Here is a 14510-nt window from a genome sequence, read left to right on the forward strand (position 1 = left end):
ACAGAATTACAGCATTTGTTCAACTGGTAAAGAAGTAACATACAGCACTCAGACTTTGACTGTTGTCATGATGGACGAAAAGACGAAGAAGCTCAGCCTGAAGCGAGACGTCAGCCTGTTGGGAGCCGTGTCCCTCATTGCAGGGACAATGATTGGATCTGGGATCTTCATGTCCCCGCAGACGGTGCTCAGCAGCATCGGCAGCCCTGGAGCCAGCTTGGTGGTGTGGGCGTGCTGTGGTGTGCTGGTGATCCTGGCATCTTCCTGCTACGCTGAGCTGGGCACGGTTATAAAAGAATCTGGGGGAGAGTACATCTACATCCTCAGGACCTCGGGTCCGGTCGTCGCCTTCGTGTTGATCTTCAGCTCGGTGTTATTTGTGAGACCTGCTGGTGTTGCTGGCATCGCGCTTAGTTTTGCTCAGTATGTTGTGGTTCCCTTCTACTCAGACTGCCCCCCTCCGGTGCTGGTGGTGAAGTGTGTGGCTGCAGCTGCAATCCTAATACTGGCCTCTGTGAACTGCCTGAATGTTCGCTTTGCAATGGCAGTCCAAGTGTTCTTCATGGCGGTCAAGGTTCTGGCCCTGGCTGTCATTATAATAGGAGGCGTGGTGATGCTTGTCAGAGGGCACACTGAAAGCTTTGAAGACTCCTTTGAGAACACAAATGTGGGCATCAATCCAATTGGTATTGCTTTCTACCAGGGACTGTGGTCGTATGATGGATGGAACAATCTGAATTATGTGACCGAAGAGCTGAAACGTCCAGAGGTGAGTAAGAGACGACAGGGTTTTCAGTGGTTATTGATTGATCAATAAGCAGTCAATGTTGGCCTGACAATTGTTGCCCCCCCCAAACGACTCCTCAATATTACCCCTTCCAACAGCACAATCTTAGTTCACACAAACATAGATACAGTAGGCATTAAAAATAAATAATACAGACAATAGGCTGTCTCCTCAGCATCTCGCCATCCTCTGGTCTAGGAAGTGTCGTCCAGAATAAGGTGGATATTTTGGGTCCCACGTAGTCAAGGAAGGGGATCTATACTTTATAAAATGCCAATTTTTCCTCTGGCCCAGTATATCAGATATTCCATGAGCTGCAGGTCTAATATGCCATTCTGAGATTGCCTTATTTGAATTGAAATTCACTTTAGTAATACAGTTTTATGTGCAGCAAATGTTTAAAAAAAAAACGCAGTAGTTTGGGTTGTTCATCTTTAAAATTCCAGTTTTTTATTAAAAAACAATTGCAGCTTTATTGTTAGATTGCTTGGAATCATACATCTCCCAAATCCTGACTGTACACAACATATTATGTATAAAACCCCCAGCCTCTTTACTGAACTTAATACATACAGCTGAACTGCTGAGATGAGGTGATATCTGACAGTGAGGCAGTAGTCTAAACTGCAGCTCCTTTGCTCTATTACAGAAGTAAAATTATTCAGAGAATAAAAAAAACGGCATTATCATTGGTGTGGAACGTTCACATTTCTCTACAGCTGATTACGTAGTGTACCTTTAACAACTGCTAGTTATTTGGAGGGTTCAGTGTGTAATTGCTTAACCAAGTGATGGTGTGCTGCGTTTAAAATTTTCCACAACAACGTGCAAAAATTATGAGTCAGTGCGGCAGGTACCCAAAGTAAGGGGTTGTTACAGTGGAGAGCGGTATTTACAAGAATGCTTGAGCTTGAACTTAAATTATAGACTACAGCAATTTTCTAAACAGTTACAATTATCTTAATTGCAAAACCAAGAAAGGAAACTAAAAACTGCTACATTCATTTAATTGCATTAGGAAAAATAGAGAATATTAAGGGACGAGCACAGAAATAAAGACAGAATACGAGATGCTATCTGATCATTTCTGATCAAGTGCATATTATAGCTAGCTAAACAAAGAGTTGAGCCGAGTCAACGTCTCAAAATCAGTTCTTAAACTTACAGAGCGCCAGAATAAAGATGGGAGAGCATTTTAGGTAGGCTGGAGGTGATATGGCTTACAACAGGCCAGAATACAGAGAATCACAACTGTAAACAAAATGAAGTTAAAGATTACTTTCTTCAGAGCTGCAGCTGTTATAGATGATTTACTTTAGATTGTTCTCAGATGAGCGGAGCGTAATAAAAAGAATACTTGTTATCCAGAGATTGCTTGTTGTGATACGCACCTTGTAAAGTGACACAAGAGATGCCTGCGGCCTGTGAACATCATCATGTGTGTCTGTGGCGCCGCTGTTGTCAACTCCTCAAAATAGAACTTAATGTAGCAGAATAAGGTAATTAGGGTATAACGTAATGTTTTTGTCATGCTGACAGTGCACAAATTCAAAATGAAAATAGAAATAAATCAGAAAATCAACTTTTAAAATTTGTATGCACACTTATCTTGTACAGAATCTGTTACCAAATTTACATGGACACTTTTTAATTGTGTTTATTTCCTCTCTGGGAAAGCGTACATTTATAGTACTTATATTACTTTTTTTTATGCCATCACAAGACGATATCACAAGAGATAAAATACTGCCCCTCTCAGATGAGGATGAGAGCAATAACTTCAAGGATCTGTGGGTGAGCAGCAGTAATTTAGACCTTGTTTGCGGTCAGTATACTGACTCCTAAAAATGTAAATACACACTCATATGTTTCTAGTAGAATATAACAAAACTTCTTATCAACGTAGAGAAAGCAACTGGAAGTCAGGAGCAAAGTCAAAGACAGCCATGCCACACCTTCTTTTTGTGGCTATTTAAGTGTGATTTCACATGAGTCTAACATTACCCAGCAGTTAACAGTTAATCCGCATCGAGGTCTGTGCATGGCCAGCGTCCACTGTGAACGCCTCTCACACAATGGAAGGAGACGGGCAAAGACTCAACCTGAAGAGGGAAGTGGGGATAATAGGAGCAGTGTCATTCATTGCTGGAACCATGATAGGATCTGGGATCTTCATATCCCCCCAGTATGTCCTGTCCACTATCGGCAGCCCTGGGGCCAGCCTTGTTATTTGGGCCACGTGCGGGCTAATTGCCATGCTGGGGGGGCTTTGCTATGCTGAACTGGGCACGGTCATACCTGAATCGGGAGCTGAGTACATCTACATGCTGCGGACCGCAGGGAAAGTGGTGGCCTTCACGTTCGTCTTCAGCTTCATCATGGTCATGAGGCCTGCCAGTGCCACAGGAATTGCTCTGAGCTGTGCTGAATATGTTGTGGCCCCCTTTTACTATGACTGCACCCCTCCGCAACTGCTGGTGAAATGTGTGGCTGCAGGAGGTATCTTGTTGCTGGCCACAATCAACTGTCTGAGTGTCCGCTTGGCCACCGGCATCCAGGTGGTTACCATGGTGGTCAAAGTGCTGGCACTGGTAGTGATTGTGCTGGGGGGCGTCGTGAAGCTTTTCCAGGGCAGCACTGAAAACTTTGACAACTCTTTTGAGGGAACAAATGTTGGCGTCAGCTCCATTGGCATTGCTTTCTATCAGGGCTTGTGGTCCTATGACGGCTGGAACACTTTAAATTATCTAACCGAAGAACTGAAACATCCGGAAGTAAGATTTTCTACTATTCAGTGATTTTAAAAATGCAATCACGCTGGTTGGAAATTAAAAAGGTAGGTAGCAGAAATGTATTAAATTTAGGGACTTAAATGTGAACCATAAGCCAAGGTAACTGTATATGTATTCAAAGTTCAAACACAACTTCGGATTCAGTGTTTTCTTGTTATTCTCAGTATTTTCTGCATTATAGATTAATACTGAAGGAACGCATGAAATAATGTAGTAAACTAAAAAAAATTCTTAAAAGTAGTCACCTTTAGTTTTGATGACAGCCTTGAACAGTTGGCATCCTCTCAGTCAGCTTCATGAAGTAGTCACCTGGAATGGTTTTCCAACTGTTTTGAAGGAGTTCCCAGAGGTGTTGAGCAGATGTTGACTGTTTTGCCTTCACTCTGTGGTCCAACTCATCCAAAACCATCTGAATTTGGTTCAGCTGGCAGTTAGGTCGGCAGCATGCTCAAATCCAGATCCCCTTCAGTGCCTCCCTGACCAGGCTGTTAAAGGTCCAGGGCGCAGCTCCTGTGCCGCTTAGTGGTGGATTTGTGATGGGGTTCCAGGGGGTGTCATCCGGCCTAGACTGGTGGACTCTCTTAGCATGTCTCAGCATCTCAACGGCTAGGAGAACCTAGTCTTTCTGCGATTCTTGTCAAGTCCAACACCTCAGGAAGAGCTGTCCACCCAGAGTTTCTCTTCCTCCAGTGCCAGCTTGATGGCCTGCAACTCCTGGTCCACATCATAGTTCCCCTTTGCCAGGGACAAAGAAAGCACATGGGTGATTCTTTAAACAGAAGAAGCCAGGTCTGTCCCAGCTGCATTGGTCTTTCCCTTCCCCCAAGAGGTGCTATGGTATTTAACTTGGGGGATTCCTTGAAACAGAAGGCAAGGCATGAGGCAGATTTGCGCGAGTTTTCTCCCACCAGAACAGGGTTCTTTCACGTTTTTCTCTCATTAAGCGGATTATCAACCTTTGGGCAAGGAAGGGAAACAAGGGGATTACAGGAAGCAGCAGGTCTAATGCAACCAGCTATGCTTTGTTCATCAGAGGAAAGTATCGGAGAGATCTAGATCTATATGATTGTACAGTACTGCAGTATAACATGTAAAGATATGGGTAAAGGTTACTGACTCACAGTTACTGACAGTTATCTATACTGTAGATAACTGAATGGTTCAATAAAGAAAAGACTGATTCCAGCTAGTGTGTCCCAGTAGGCCTTTTGGTGGGGTTACTCAAGGTGGTGCACATGTGGGTTTATGAATGTTTGGTTCTGAGACACAGAGTCTGCTCCAGGTAATGGGTTGATGAATAAGTCTTGTCTCGTTAACCATTCTGCAGAGTTTCAGGTAGTACTTAAGTCTCCGAGTACACGTAATGGGGTTCTTCCAAAAGTGTGGCCTACATTTGTCTACATTTCACACCAGTTTGGACAGTGCTCTGTATTTTTAGTTCTAAGAATCCAGTCTTGTGTCTTGCACCTTTTTCCTGTTTTGAAGTTTGTTAACCAAACAAAAATGAAGCATACTCACTTTAGATCTCCAATAACAATAACACATATTTTTTATTTGCTGTTTTTATTGGGTTGAAAGACTGAAAGCGCTTAGGTTAATGTTTGAATCACGGTTGTATCTATGTCGTTGTATGATCATTACCAGATAACGTTTGCATAATAAGATGCATATAATCAAGAACTGGCTGTAAAAAGATTTACAAGTACATCAGAGTTAATTATAAATTCAGGTAACTTCCAGTTCATTGAACACTTTGACCCGTTGCTGTTTGGCCAGTCATTTTGCACAGCTCATAGTGGTTAGGTGTCCGAATGTTTGTTTGCCGTGTGGAGTCTGCTCTGTAAAAGTGATAGCAGCAGTGCCTTCATCTTATGCTCTCTGTTCTCGGTGGCAATGGCGGACAAAAAAGCTGAAGCCCTGAAAATGAAGAGGGAAATTGGGCTGATTGGCGGCATAGCTTTCATTTCCGGAACCATGATCGGATCTGGGATATTCATGTCCCCACAGTTTGTCATGGCCTATGTCGGAAGCCCCGGAGCAAGTCTGCTGATCTGGGCTCTCGCAGGAGCTGTAGCTATGCTTGCAGCGCTGTCCTATACTGAACTTGGGACAATCATTTCTGAATCTGGTGGGGAGTTCATATACATACTGAGGATCTACGGTTCATGCCCTGCCTTCTTTGCAGCATTTACTTTTGTCTTGGTGGTGAAGCCTTTCAGCATTGCAGCCATGGCAATAAGCATTGCAAAGTATGCCACAGCACCCTTTTACCCAGGGTGTCAGCCTCCTCAACTGGCTGTGAAATGTGTAGCAGCCGTGGCCATTCTAGTTGTTACCATAGCAAACACCTTGAACGTCCGGCTTGCTGTCAGAATCCAAGTGGTCTTCTTAGTTGCTAAGGTGTTAGCACTGACATTCATTGTAATTGGCGGGATAGTGGAGATCACACAGAGCAGCACTGTGATTGTTGACAATTTAAAAGTTGAGAATTCATTTAAAGGCACTCAGTACTCTTTGAGTACACTAGGAATGGCTCTTTATCAAGGACTCTGGTCTTATGCTGGCTGGTACAACTTGAACTATGTCACTGAGGAGCTAAAAAGACCAGAGGTGAGACTGTAAGGGTCTGGATTTTGCATCTGTGTTTAAGAGATTATATGCTAGTATTTTTTTCAAATAAAACAACCAGTCTAGTCATTTGACAGGTGGTGCAGTGTTACAGATTATGCAGGAAAAATCTGAATGTTGATGCAGATTACAGGGTAGTGGCCATACAATGTAACGGCTAACACGTGCCGTTACTGTTTGTTTCAAGGTCTGAATGCTCATTTAGGAGCCCAGTTTACAATCTATTGACTTCATTCCAGCGTGAAACTTCCATAAACATGTTCAGTTTACACGAGGACTTTCAAGGTGTAATAAAAAACATTGTTGTTATTGCTGTAACTGCAGTCCAATGTAATTGTGATAAGTTGTGTCCAGTGTTGACATTTTTTTTATTCACTACATTTCTGCAGATTTTGGCACTGCTTTACATTAGATGACTGAACAATCTAATGCTACAAAGAATGTTTATAGTTGCTGCAGGGCAAAAAACATGAACTTGCTTGCCAAATGACAAGACAAGATTCCAAGAAAACCTGTTTCCTTGTAGAAAATGTTAATGGGTTTATTCATTGACAAGTTGCAGTGTGCCAGATTTTTCAAACAGGTGACAATAGTTAAACATCCAGAGTGTTGATGTTTAAAACTGCACCTTTGTTTCTAACATGTACAATAAGTGTAGTTCATCTCCACTTCATCATCAACATTACTGCTATTCATCATGCAAGCTTGTTGACCACGGCAGACAAATGATGTTGCCTTTTCTTCCGGCACAGGTGAATCTTCCCAGAGCGGTTGTGATAGCAATTTCTCTGGTGACTGGTTTGTATCTGCTGGTGAATGTGAGCTATCTGACAGTAATGACGCCCAGGGAGCTCATGTCTTCCAGCGCGGTAGCGGTTACCTGGGGGTAAGATAACATCTGATCTAAATGCCATAGATCCATATTGATAGTGTGACTATTTGATGAGTTACAATTGGTGCTATAACCACATAAGATGTTTAAATTGGCAGTGTTTTTAACTAAAAGAAAAAAAAATTACAGTTAGAGCCATGTGAAAACATAAAGAGATCCCATGGACATCATAAGCAAACATTTGGTCAACTTTTAAATAGTGTCTATTGTTAAAGGTGATACATAAAATTAATGTTTTGTAGTTTTTCATAATAAAAAAAACACACAGATCAGTCACATGGAAAAATTAAGCACACCTCTACATTTATCACACCTTCAATCCTCCTTCAAGTTAGTGTCAGGGATTTCAGATGAGGTGCCAATGATTAGAATCTTCCTAGTGAGTGACAGGTTGAACCTCTGACATACATGGTCTCTTTGCTATTGAAGTGTGTGTCATCATAACAAGATCTAAATGAATGAATAAATGGTTTGGATGCCTATGAGTCTGGCAGGGGATTCAAAAAGATTCCAACAAATTATTTGAACTAAATTATTCCACTGTGAGAAAAAATAAAAATAAAAATCCAGACTAGGTGCACCTTCAAATTTAGGCCAACAGAAAACTGTTTGTTGCAAAAATGCAAAAAATGAAACTGAATGCTTTGCAATCAGAAAGGCAAAGAAACTGAAACTAGGAAAAGGCCCTTTCTGTTCAAACAGAGCATTAAAACACAATTACAGTTTGCCAGTGAACATAAAGGCAAAGATGCCTTTAATATTGTTCTCTACACAGATGAACAGATGAATCAAAGATTGTTGTTTGGTCACAGTAACAGTAGATATTTTCCATTATTTGGGTCCTGATCAAAGACAGCTTTTTAGGAGCAGACCCTCAAAGCAAGTGTGAAGCATGGAGGTGGACATGTCATGGTTTGGTGTTGCTTTGCTTCCTCAGAGATTGAGCAGCTTGCAGTCATTCGTTTAACTATTAATTCTTTATCCTGTCAAATAGTATTTGGAGATAATGTGAGGCCAGCTATCACAATGTTGAAGCTGAACCAGAGGAAGACATTTAAGATCACAAAGATCATGATCCTAAACACAGCAGCAAATCCACCAGGAAATTATTTCAAAAAAGAAATGGCGAGTAATGGAAAGGCCAAGAAAAAAGTCCAGATCTGATACCCACTGAAATGTTATAGAAACCGGCAGTAGAAGCAGGGAAACCATTTAACATCTTACAACTGAAGAGATATGCATGAAAAGGGGATCAAAAGGACATATAAGAAGTGGCCATTTCTGCTAAAAGGGGCAATAGCTTTGGATGCCAAGGGTGTACTTACTTTTTCCACAGAGACACCTATTTATATTTTTGTCGAATAAATGAAAAAGCTAGGACAAACCACACCACCTTCATCTATAGGTACTGTTCATCCAGATGTGTATCATCAAAAACATCCATTTCCACTGGGATCTGCTTTTTTCACTGCATGTTTATCACAGCTGTTCATTTGTCACAGCCACTAATCAAACTCCTGCACTGAAGGTGAAAAATGACAGAAAACCAATTTGGAAATAACATTACACTGAGGCCTTACATTTTCAACATGAGCCCCTAAATTCTGTCGCTACTCTAGCTTTAAACAAATAATTTGTAACTTCTGAATGAGTGCTTTTGCAGTTATATAAAAGTTGTTGTTTTGTTTCACAGGAATAAAGTGTTAGGCAGCTGGGGGTGGATCATGTCTGTGGCTGCAGCCTTGTCTGCCTTTGGTTCGCTAAATGGGACGTTTTTCAGCGGGGGCCGTGTGTGCTTTGTCGCTGCCAGGGAAGGACACATGGTGATGGTCCTTCTGTCTTCAGAAGAGTATTCAGTTTGATAGTTTAAAATGAAGTTGCAGAGTTTCACCCAGATCTGCTTGTTTGTGTAGCCAGATATTCTGGCCATGGCTCACGTCCACAGACTGACACCATCTCCAGCACTGATCTTCACCACTCTGGTTTCTCTGGTGGTACTGGTCATCGGAGACTTTCAGAGTATCGTCAACTTCTTCAGGTGAAGACTAGTTTTGCTCTTCTTCTTTATTTCTCATATCTTGCACACAGTTTTGATTTTTAATCTGACATTCATCTTCATTGTTGTTGTCAGTTTCACTGCCTGGATTTTCTATGGCATCACCTTATCTGGGCTCATCTATCTCAAAGTCAAGAAGCCAGAGCTCCCCAGGCCGTACAAGGTCAGTGTCACCTGTGTTTTTCAAATTATAAGTAACGCTACTTGAGAATCACCGCTTGCTGTCATGCCTGTCTCGTCCTCTCTCCTCAGGTCCCCATTGTAATCCCCATACTGGTCCTCATTGCAGCGATATTCCTTGTCCTGGCACCCATCATAGATGATCCTCAAATTGAATACCTCTATGTAACTTTATTTATTTTAAGTGGAGTTATAATCTACATACCTTTCATCCATTACAAGCTGTGCCCAGGACTGTTGAGAAAGTTAACGGTGTTTCTGCAGCTCTTCCTAGAAGTCGCCCCCGCAGAGAAAAATCAGTGATTTCTTCTGTGCACACACAGATTGTAAGAAAAACTATAATCTGACTGTAAGATGAACAAGTTTAGTTTACATGGATTGTCTTTGAATTATAGCAATCACATTCAGTATTTTCTTTTTGAAAAAAAAAAAGGTTTGTAGTTAAACCGCTGAAAATATACGTTATTGTGCATTTGAAACTTGAGAGGTTGTTTGCAAAGGCTTTTTGATCAAATGTATATAAAAATGTATTATGGAGATTTTTTTAATTTTGTCTTCACAGAAAAAAAATCCATCCATTTAGTTCCATATTTTGTCTTGGAAGATGAAGCAATTTAATTTGAGTAAGCAAAAATATGTATCATGGACTTCCTGTACTCATTGCATAAGCCAGAAACACTGCTTAACACGGTGGAAACAAAAGTGGTTTAAAAAACAGCTAACAACTAACTACCGCTTTATTTGGCTAAAGCTGGGAACACTGACACAATACTGCAGCTGCTCTGAATACATAAATCAAACATTTTTGCATCCTTTGTGGTTGATGAGTAACTGTTCTGAATTGTCTGTATAACAGTTTTAAAGCTGTATGTGCCATTTGATTTCAGTCAAATAAAGTTGCATCATGCTACATTAAAAAAGGAAAAGTGTTTAACGTGAATATGTTACCCAGAGGATGTATCCCACCTGTGGCAGACTATTCCCTGCCTCTCGCCTGGTCACCAGTCTTACCGTAGGGCTAATCGTAGCTTTCTACTATTTATTTATTTTTTTTTCTTTAGGTGGTTAATGGTATGATAGATTGCTTTTCTACCTATTGGTAAGCGATTTACAGTCACAATAACACATCTACCCATTGGTTCACACATGCACTCACACAGACTGTGGGTAGAGTGGGTTCTCCAGTGGGTTAGCGATTTGATCCCCGTCACATGGACTACTGCCGAAGTGTCCTTGAGCAAGACACTGAACTCTGAGGTGCTCCCAGCGCTTGGTACTGGTGTGTGAATGTGACATTGTGACTGTAAAGTGCTTCCAGTACCATTAGCTATATACGTATATATATATATATATATATATATACACATATATTTACGATTTACATTCACACCCCAGTGCCACACACTGGGAGCAACTCGGGGTTCAGTGTCTTGCTCAAGGACAAGCCGCTCCACCTACTGAGCCACAGGCTTCATCCATCAAAGTTAAGGTATTCAGCAGGAATACATGATCAGCAATAACATGTCACTGGTGCTATCCTTCCTGAAAGAAATGTGCTTTTTGGCTCTTCAAACAAACACGCATACAGATGTGTGAATTTAAAAAAAAAAAAGTTTATTAAATAGTTATTACCCACCAAAAAAAGATAACACAAGATATGGCCAAATTATAGTGCAACTTTCACAAGACAAAAGATTGTTCAACATAAAGCAGGTAACACACTGAGAGCATGTTTATGCATATTTAGACCACGTTTCTGTTTGGCTGGAGTTCAAATGCAGATTATCTGATGTGGTAGTGTCACATTCTCAAAATAAGGATGTTGTTTTTCTGTTCTTTTCAGCTAAGAGTTGTTACCTGACAGATGGCATGTGGGCAGCACCTTTCGGCTATAAGCTTAAAGATCTCAATACTAGATGGCTCTAGAAAAGATTTTTCCCAACAAAAAATGTCTGAAACAGAAAATGTCTCTTCTGCATCCTTAATGCATATGAGTGTGAGAGAGAAAGTCCTTCTGTCAAAATCCAGCTGAGGCATCACTCTGCTCCAGTTTTCTTTTCTGTACCATTAGAGGAGTTTGATTTGTTTTCAGGTCCGTCTTCACAGCTCTGCTCTCCCGTCTCACTCCTGCCCCCCCGTGATGACTGGTGGTACAGCATGTGAAGCCGCTCTGCATTCACGTGTGCATCCTCCGTCCCCTCGCAGCACTTCATCCATGACTGAGGAATGGCCTCTATACCATAGTGGGCCCCTGCGATTGCCCCAGCCATGCAGGCTATGGTGTCAGTGTCCCCTCCCAGGGCCAGGCTGTACGCTATTGTCCTCTCCAGGCCGCCGTAAGTCTCTGGAAGGCATTCCCGGGGCTGCAGGCAGTGGAGGACGCAGAAGATGGCAGTGGGGACTGAATGGAGCGCTGCAATGCCGTTACCTGGAAGAAAAATGGAGAATGTTAATGTAATAGGAAAAGGATATAGAAACACAAAGAGGAATGTAATCTGCCAGATTACAGCTAGTCTCTCTGTTGGGAACTGATTACGGTCTGGGAAAGACTGACCAGGGCAAGCTTTCTGTGGTGATGGACAGAAGTCATACACCTGATTTGTTATAGGGATATCCAATTGCGTGCCAAAATACACCCCAAAACGACAAGTAATGGTACAAGTGAAACTACTTTTGATTTATAAAGAAAACAAGGTAACAGATAATCAGTTTGTTTGTCTGCTATATTTCCTTGTTTTAAACTTAACCTTAGGACTGTTATTAGAACTATTAGAACTGTGTTATTAATGAGACAAAAAAAAGGATGATAATGAAATGTAAAGATAAAGTTAAAGAGAACTGACCCAGTTCAGAGATGACTTCCTCTATGCTGACCTTGCTTCTGTCCATCAGGTCTCTAACTCTGTGAAGACGCTCACAGAATGGCTTATCTGCTTCTTTAAGGCTGCAAAGACACATCATGTTAAAAGAAAAATAAATCCCACGGACATGTCAGGCTTTGAATAGAGAATGTTTACTCTCAATTGATATACATATATCATGAGTCCTGTCAGTGACACGTCTGACATCCTCAAACAGGACTCATCAGATCTGTGAGCTGAAGTAGCCATAGAGGAAGCTTTATTTGCGCAATACTCACATTCTGGCGTCATTGCGTGCCGCCTCGTTGCCCTCCACTTCCTCCATTTCTGTAATTAGCCTGCTGATGAACTGCTGAGGTAAATCTAGCGCCCCTTGCAGGGAGAGGTGCACAGCTAATGCCTGCAGCACTGCCCCATTGTAACCCAGAGAGCATGAGTGTGTCAGCATGGCGCCCAGACGTGCAAACTAAAGAGGAGAAAAAAAAATCCGTAAACATGCGCTTAATGTCCAAACACTGTCCTAAACACCACTGTGAGTTTGAGCTGTTCTCTGCCGAAGGGATGACTTTGCAACGCAATCTTGTATGAAGATGCCTGTCCGGTTGTTATCTGACCACAGAAAAGGTAAAAAAAAAAAAACTAGTGATACTGTGACTGTACAGCATGAAATAAAATAACAATATTGCGATTTATTTCAATTTTAGGTGAAATTGTCTGTAGGTGTGAAAGCAGGAACAAGAAGTGATTGACTTGAGAGAATATTTAATGTGCATGTCACCAACGATGTGGATTTTGTCCAGTAAAAGTGAACCGCTCACCCTTGCAACATCAGCCATGTCGGGAAAAGCCAGCGCAAAGGGGGCCGCTCTCATGGCGCCTCCATTACCGAAGGAGCCCCGGCCATTAAACTGGTCCCTGGCCGGCTGATACACGTCACTTAGCTGGGGAGAGGAGAGCTTCTTCAACACCTGGATCACTCCAGCACCATAACCACGGCCTGGGGACGCACTGTACTCCTTAGCGAACCTAAAGGGGGTCACAACGCATGGGCTTTAGTTTGTGTGTGTGTGGTTGTGTGTGTGTGTGTGTGTGTGTGTGTGTGTGTGTGTGTGTGTGTGTGTGTGTGTGTGTAAATCCTAATCTTAATTTTAATTTTACTTTGGAAGGCTTCAGATAATATTTACACCATAAGATACTTCACATGTAGTGTCAGTTGTGTGGATTTTGTCTACCTGCGTGCCATGTCCTGCTCGTCAAAGCCAGTACGAGTGAGGAGAGACTGAACCACACAACGAGCCATAGCTGTGTCGTCACTGTAGTCAAGGATACCTAAGACACACATATAATATATTTAGCTCTTGTATCATCTAAGAATTTCAACACAGTCAGAAACACTAATGCAAACGTAGTCATCATGTAGTAGCGTTGAAATATTGCCTACTTTCACTGCATCATGCTATATAGCTATTCAGAATAAATGCATTTGACCAACATTATGCAGCCCACGTATCCTGTCAGATATTTCACCGCACGCTAGCAAAGCAGTTTCAACCACACTAGCTGCTCTGCAGACGCATGGATGCACCGCACAGTGCAGGGTGCTAATGTAAGTTGATCTGCTCCAATCACTGGTATTAGATCTATTATTATTTCACTGACCGCTTCCTTTAGTCTCGTCCTCCAGGCTGTTTAGGTGCTGCAGCACACTCTCCATGGGCACCTCCTCCGCTCCTTCAAACTCTCCGCCGACACAGTCCCCCACCACAGCCGCTACCAGCGCTCCCCTGAACCGGGACAAAGACGCCGGGCCGCCCGCTGCCATGGCTCTCACAGCCGTCATTGCCATTCATCCGCCGGTGCAGATGCTTGAACCTACGCCGATAAATCTGTCGGCTGGCCCGCAGACCAGACTACCAGTCAGTAACGGGGTGGATACAATACAAGAGACAACAACAACAACAAATGTCGGCTTAACTCCCTTCTGTACTGCTTCCTGGTGTCCGACCCGCGGCCAAAGATTTGGGCGGGTAGAAGTACGCTTAAATAGAGAGGACCTTTGTTGAGAGACACGCTACAGTCCGTTCTGGTTTGTACATTTCTATACACGAGAATAAACCGGATATCGTAGTGCATACAGTAAGTACGCAAGAACTATTTAGAATGCACTTTCTGGTTATTAAAAATGTTAACTGGAGCATATAGAAATTCACATTTTTCCATTTTTTTTGCCTTATAATTAATTAGGACAATACAAAATTAAAACAAAAAAACAACAATACAACAAAACCGCCCTGACTCCGAACATCTTGAGACT

General features: G+C 42.1%; 4 protein-coding genes across 4 annotated transcripts; 3 read left to right on the top strand and 1 right to left on the bottom strand.

Annotated features, from left to right (window-relative positions):
- Positions 1–47: 47 nt before the first annotated feature.
- LOC311505445 (b(0,+)-type amino acid transporter 1-like) lies at positions 48–9649 on the top strand. The gene is made up of 6 exons (XM_084569014.1): positions 48–769; positions 6960–7093; positions 8793–8922; positions 9013–9137; positions 9231–9318; positions 9408–9649. The coding sequence occupies exons 1-6, from the start codon at positions 68–70 to the stop codon at positions 9636–9638; spliced, it is 1410 nt and encodes a 469-aa protein (XP_084425140.1). The 5' UTR covers positions 48–67; the 3' UTR covers positions 9639–9649.
- LOC311505444 (b(0,+)-type amino acid transporter 1-like) lies at positions 2395–3931 on the top strand. The gene has a single exon (XM_084569013.1). The coding sequence runs from the start codon at positions 2863–2865 to the stop codon at positions 3583–3585; it is 723 nt and encodes a 240-aa protein (XP_084425139.1). The 5' UTR covers positions 2395–2862; the 3' UTR covers positions 3586–3931.
- On the top strand, positions 3928–6775 carry LOC311505442 (b(0,+)-type amino acid transporter 1-like). The gene has a single exon (XM_084569010.1). The coding sequence runs from the start codon at positions 5473–5475 to the stop codon at positions 6199–6201; it is 729 nt and encodes a 242-aa protein (XP_084425136.1). The 5' UTR covers positions 3928–5472; the 3' UTR covers positions 6202–6775.
- Positions 9650–10928: 1279 nt separating the features above from the next.
- On the bottom strand, positions 10929–14200 carry adprs (ADP-ribosylserine hydrolase). The gene is made up of 6 exons (XM_084569330.1): positions 13856–14200; positions 13429–13525; positions 13015–13222; positions 12475–12662; positions 12179–12279; positions 10929–11763 (listed from the first exon to the last, which is right to left on the bottom strand). Exons 1-6 carry the CDS (start codon positions 14040–14042, stop codon positions 11372–11374), a joined length of 1173 nt encoding a protein of 390 aa, XP_084425456.1. The 5' UTR covers positions 14043–14200; the 3' UTR covers positions 10929–11371.
- Between the last annotated feature and the right edge of the window lie 310 nt (positions 14201–14510).

The sequence above is a fragment of the Chelon labrosus genome (assembly GCF_963514085.1).
Source record: "Chelon labrosus genome assembly, chromosome: 20".
Taxonomy (NCBI): domain Eukaryota; kingdom Metazoa; phylum Chordata; class Actinopteri; order Mugiliformes; family Mugilidae; genus Chelon; species Chelon labrosus.

Excerpts from the sequence above, each read along its gene's own strand:
- LOC311505445 (XM_084569014.1), top strand. The coding sequence starts at position 68 with ATGATGGACGAAAAGACGAAGAAGCTCAGCCTGAAGCGAGACGTCAGC. Across the intron at positions 770-6,959 it reads AAGAGCTGAAACGTCCAGAG|GTGAATCTTCCCAGAGCGGT; the intron begins GTGAGTAAGAGA and ends CTTCCGGCACAG. Across the intron at positions 8,923-9,012 it reads CTGCCAGGGAAGGACACATG|CCAGATATTCTGGCCATGGC; the intron begins GTGATGGTCCTT and ends TTGTTTGTGTAG.
- LOC311505444 (XM_084569013.1), top strand. The coding sequence starts at position 2,863 with ATGGAAGGAGACGGGCAAAGACTCAACCTGAAGAGGGAAGTGGGGATA.
- LOC311505442 (XM_084569010.1), top strand. The coding sequence starts at position 5,473 with ATGGCGGACAAAAAAGCTGAAGCCCTGAAAATGAAGAGGGAAATTGGG.
- adprs (XM_084569330.1), bottom strand. The coding sequence starts at position 14,042 with ATGGCAATGACGGCTGTGAGAGCCATGGCAGCGGGCGGCCCGGCGTCT. Across the intron at positions 13,526-13,855 it reads GGACGAGACTAAAGGAAGCG|GTATCCTTGACTACAGTGAC; the intron begins GTCAGTGAAATA and ends TGTGTGTCTTAG. Across the intron at positions 12,663-13,014 it reads ACATGGCTGATGTTGCAAGG|TTTGCACGTCTGGGCGCCAT; the intron begins GTGAGCGGTTCA and ends TCTCCTCTTTAG.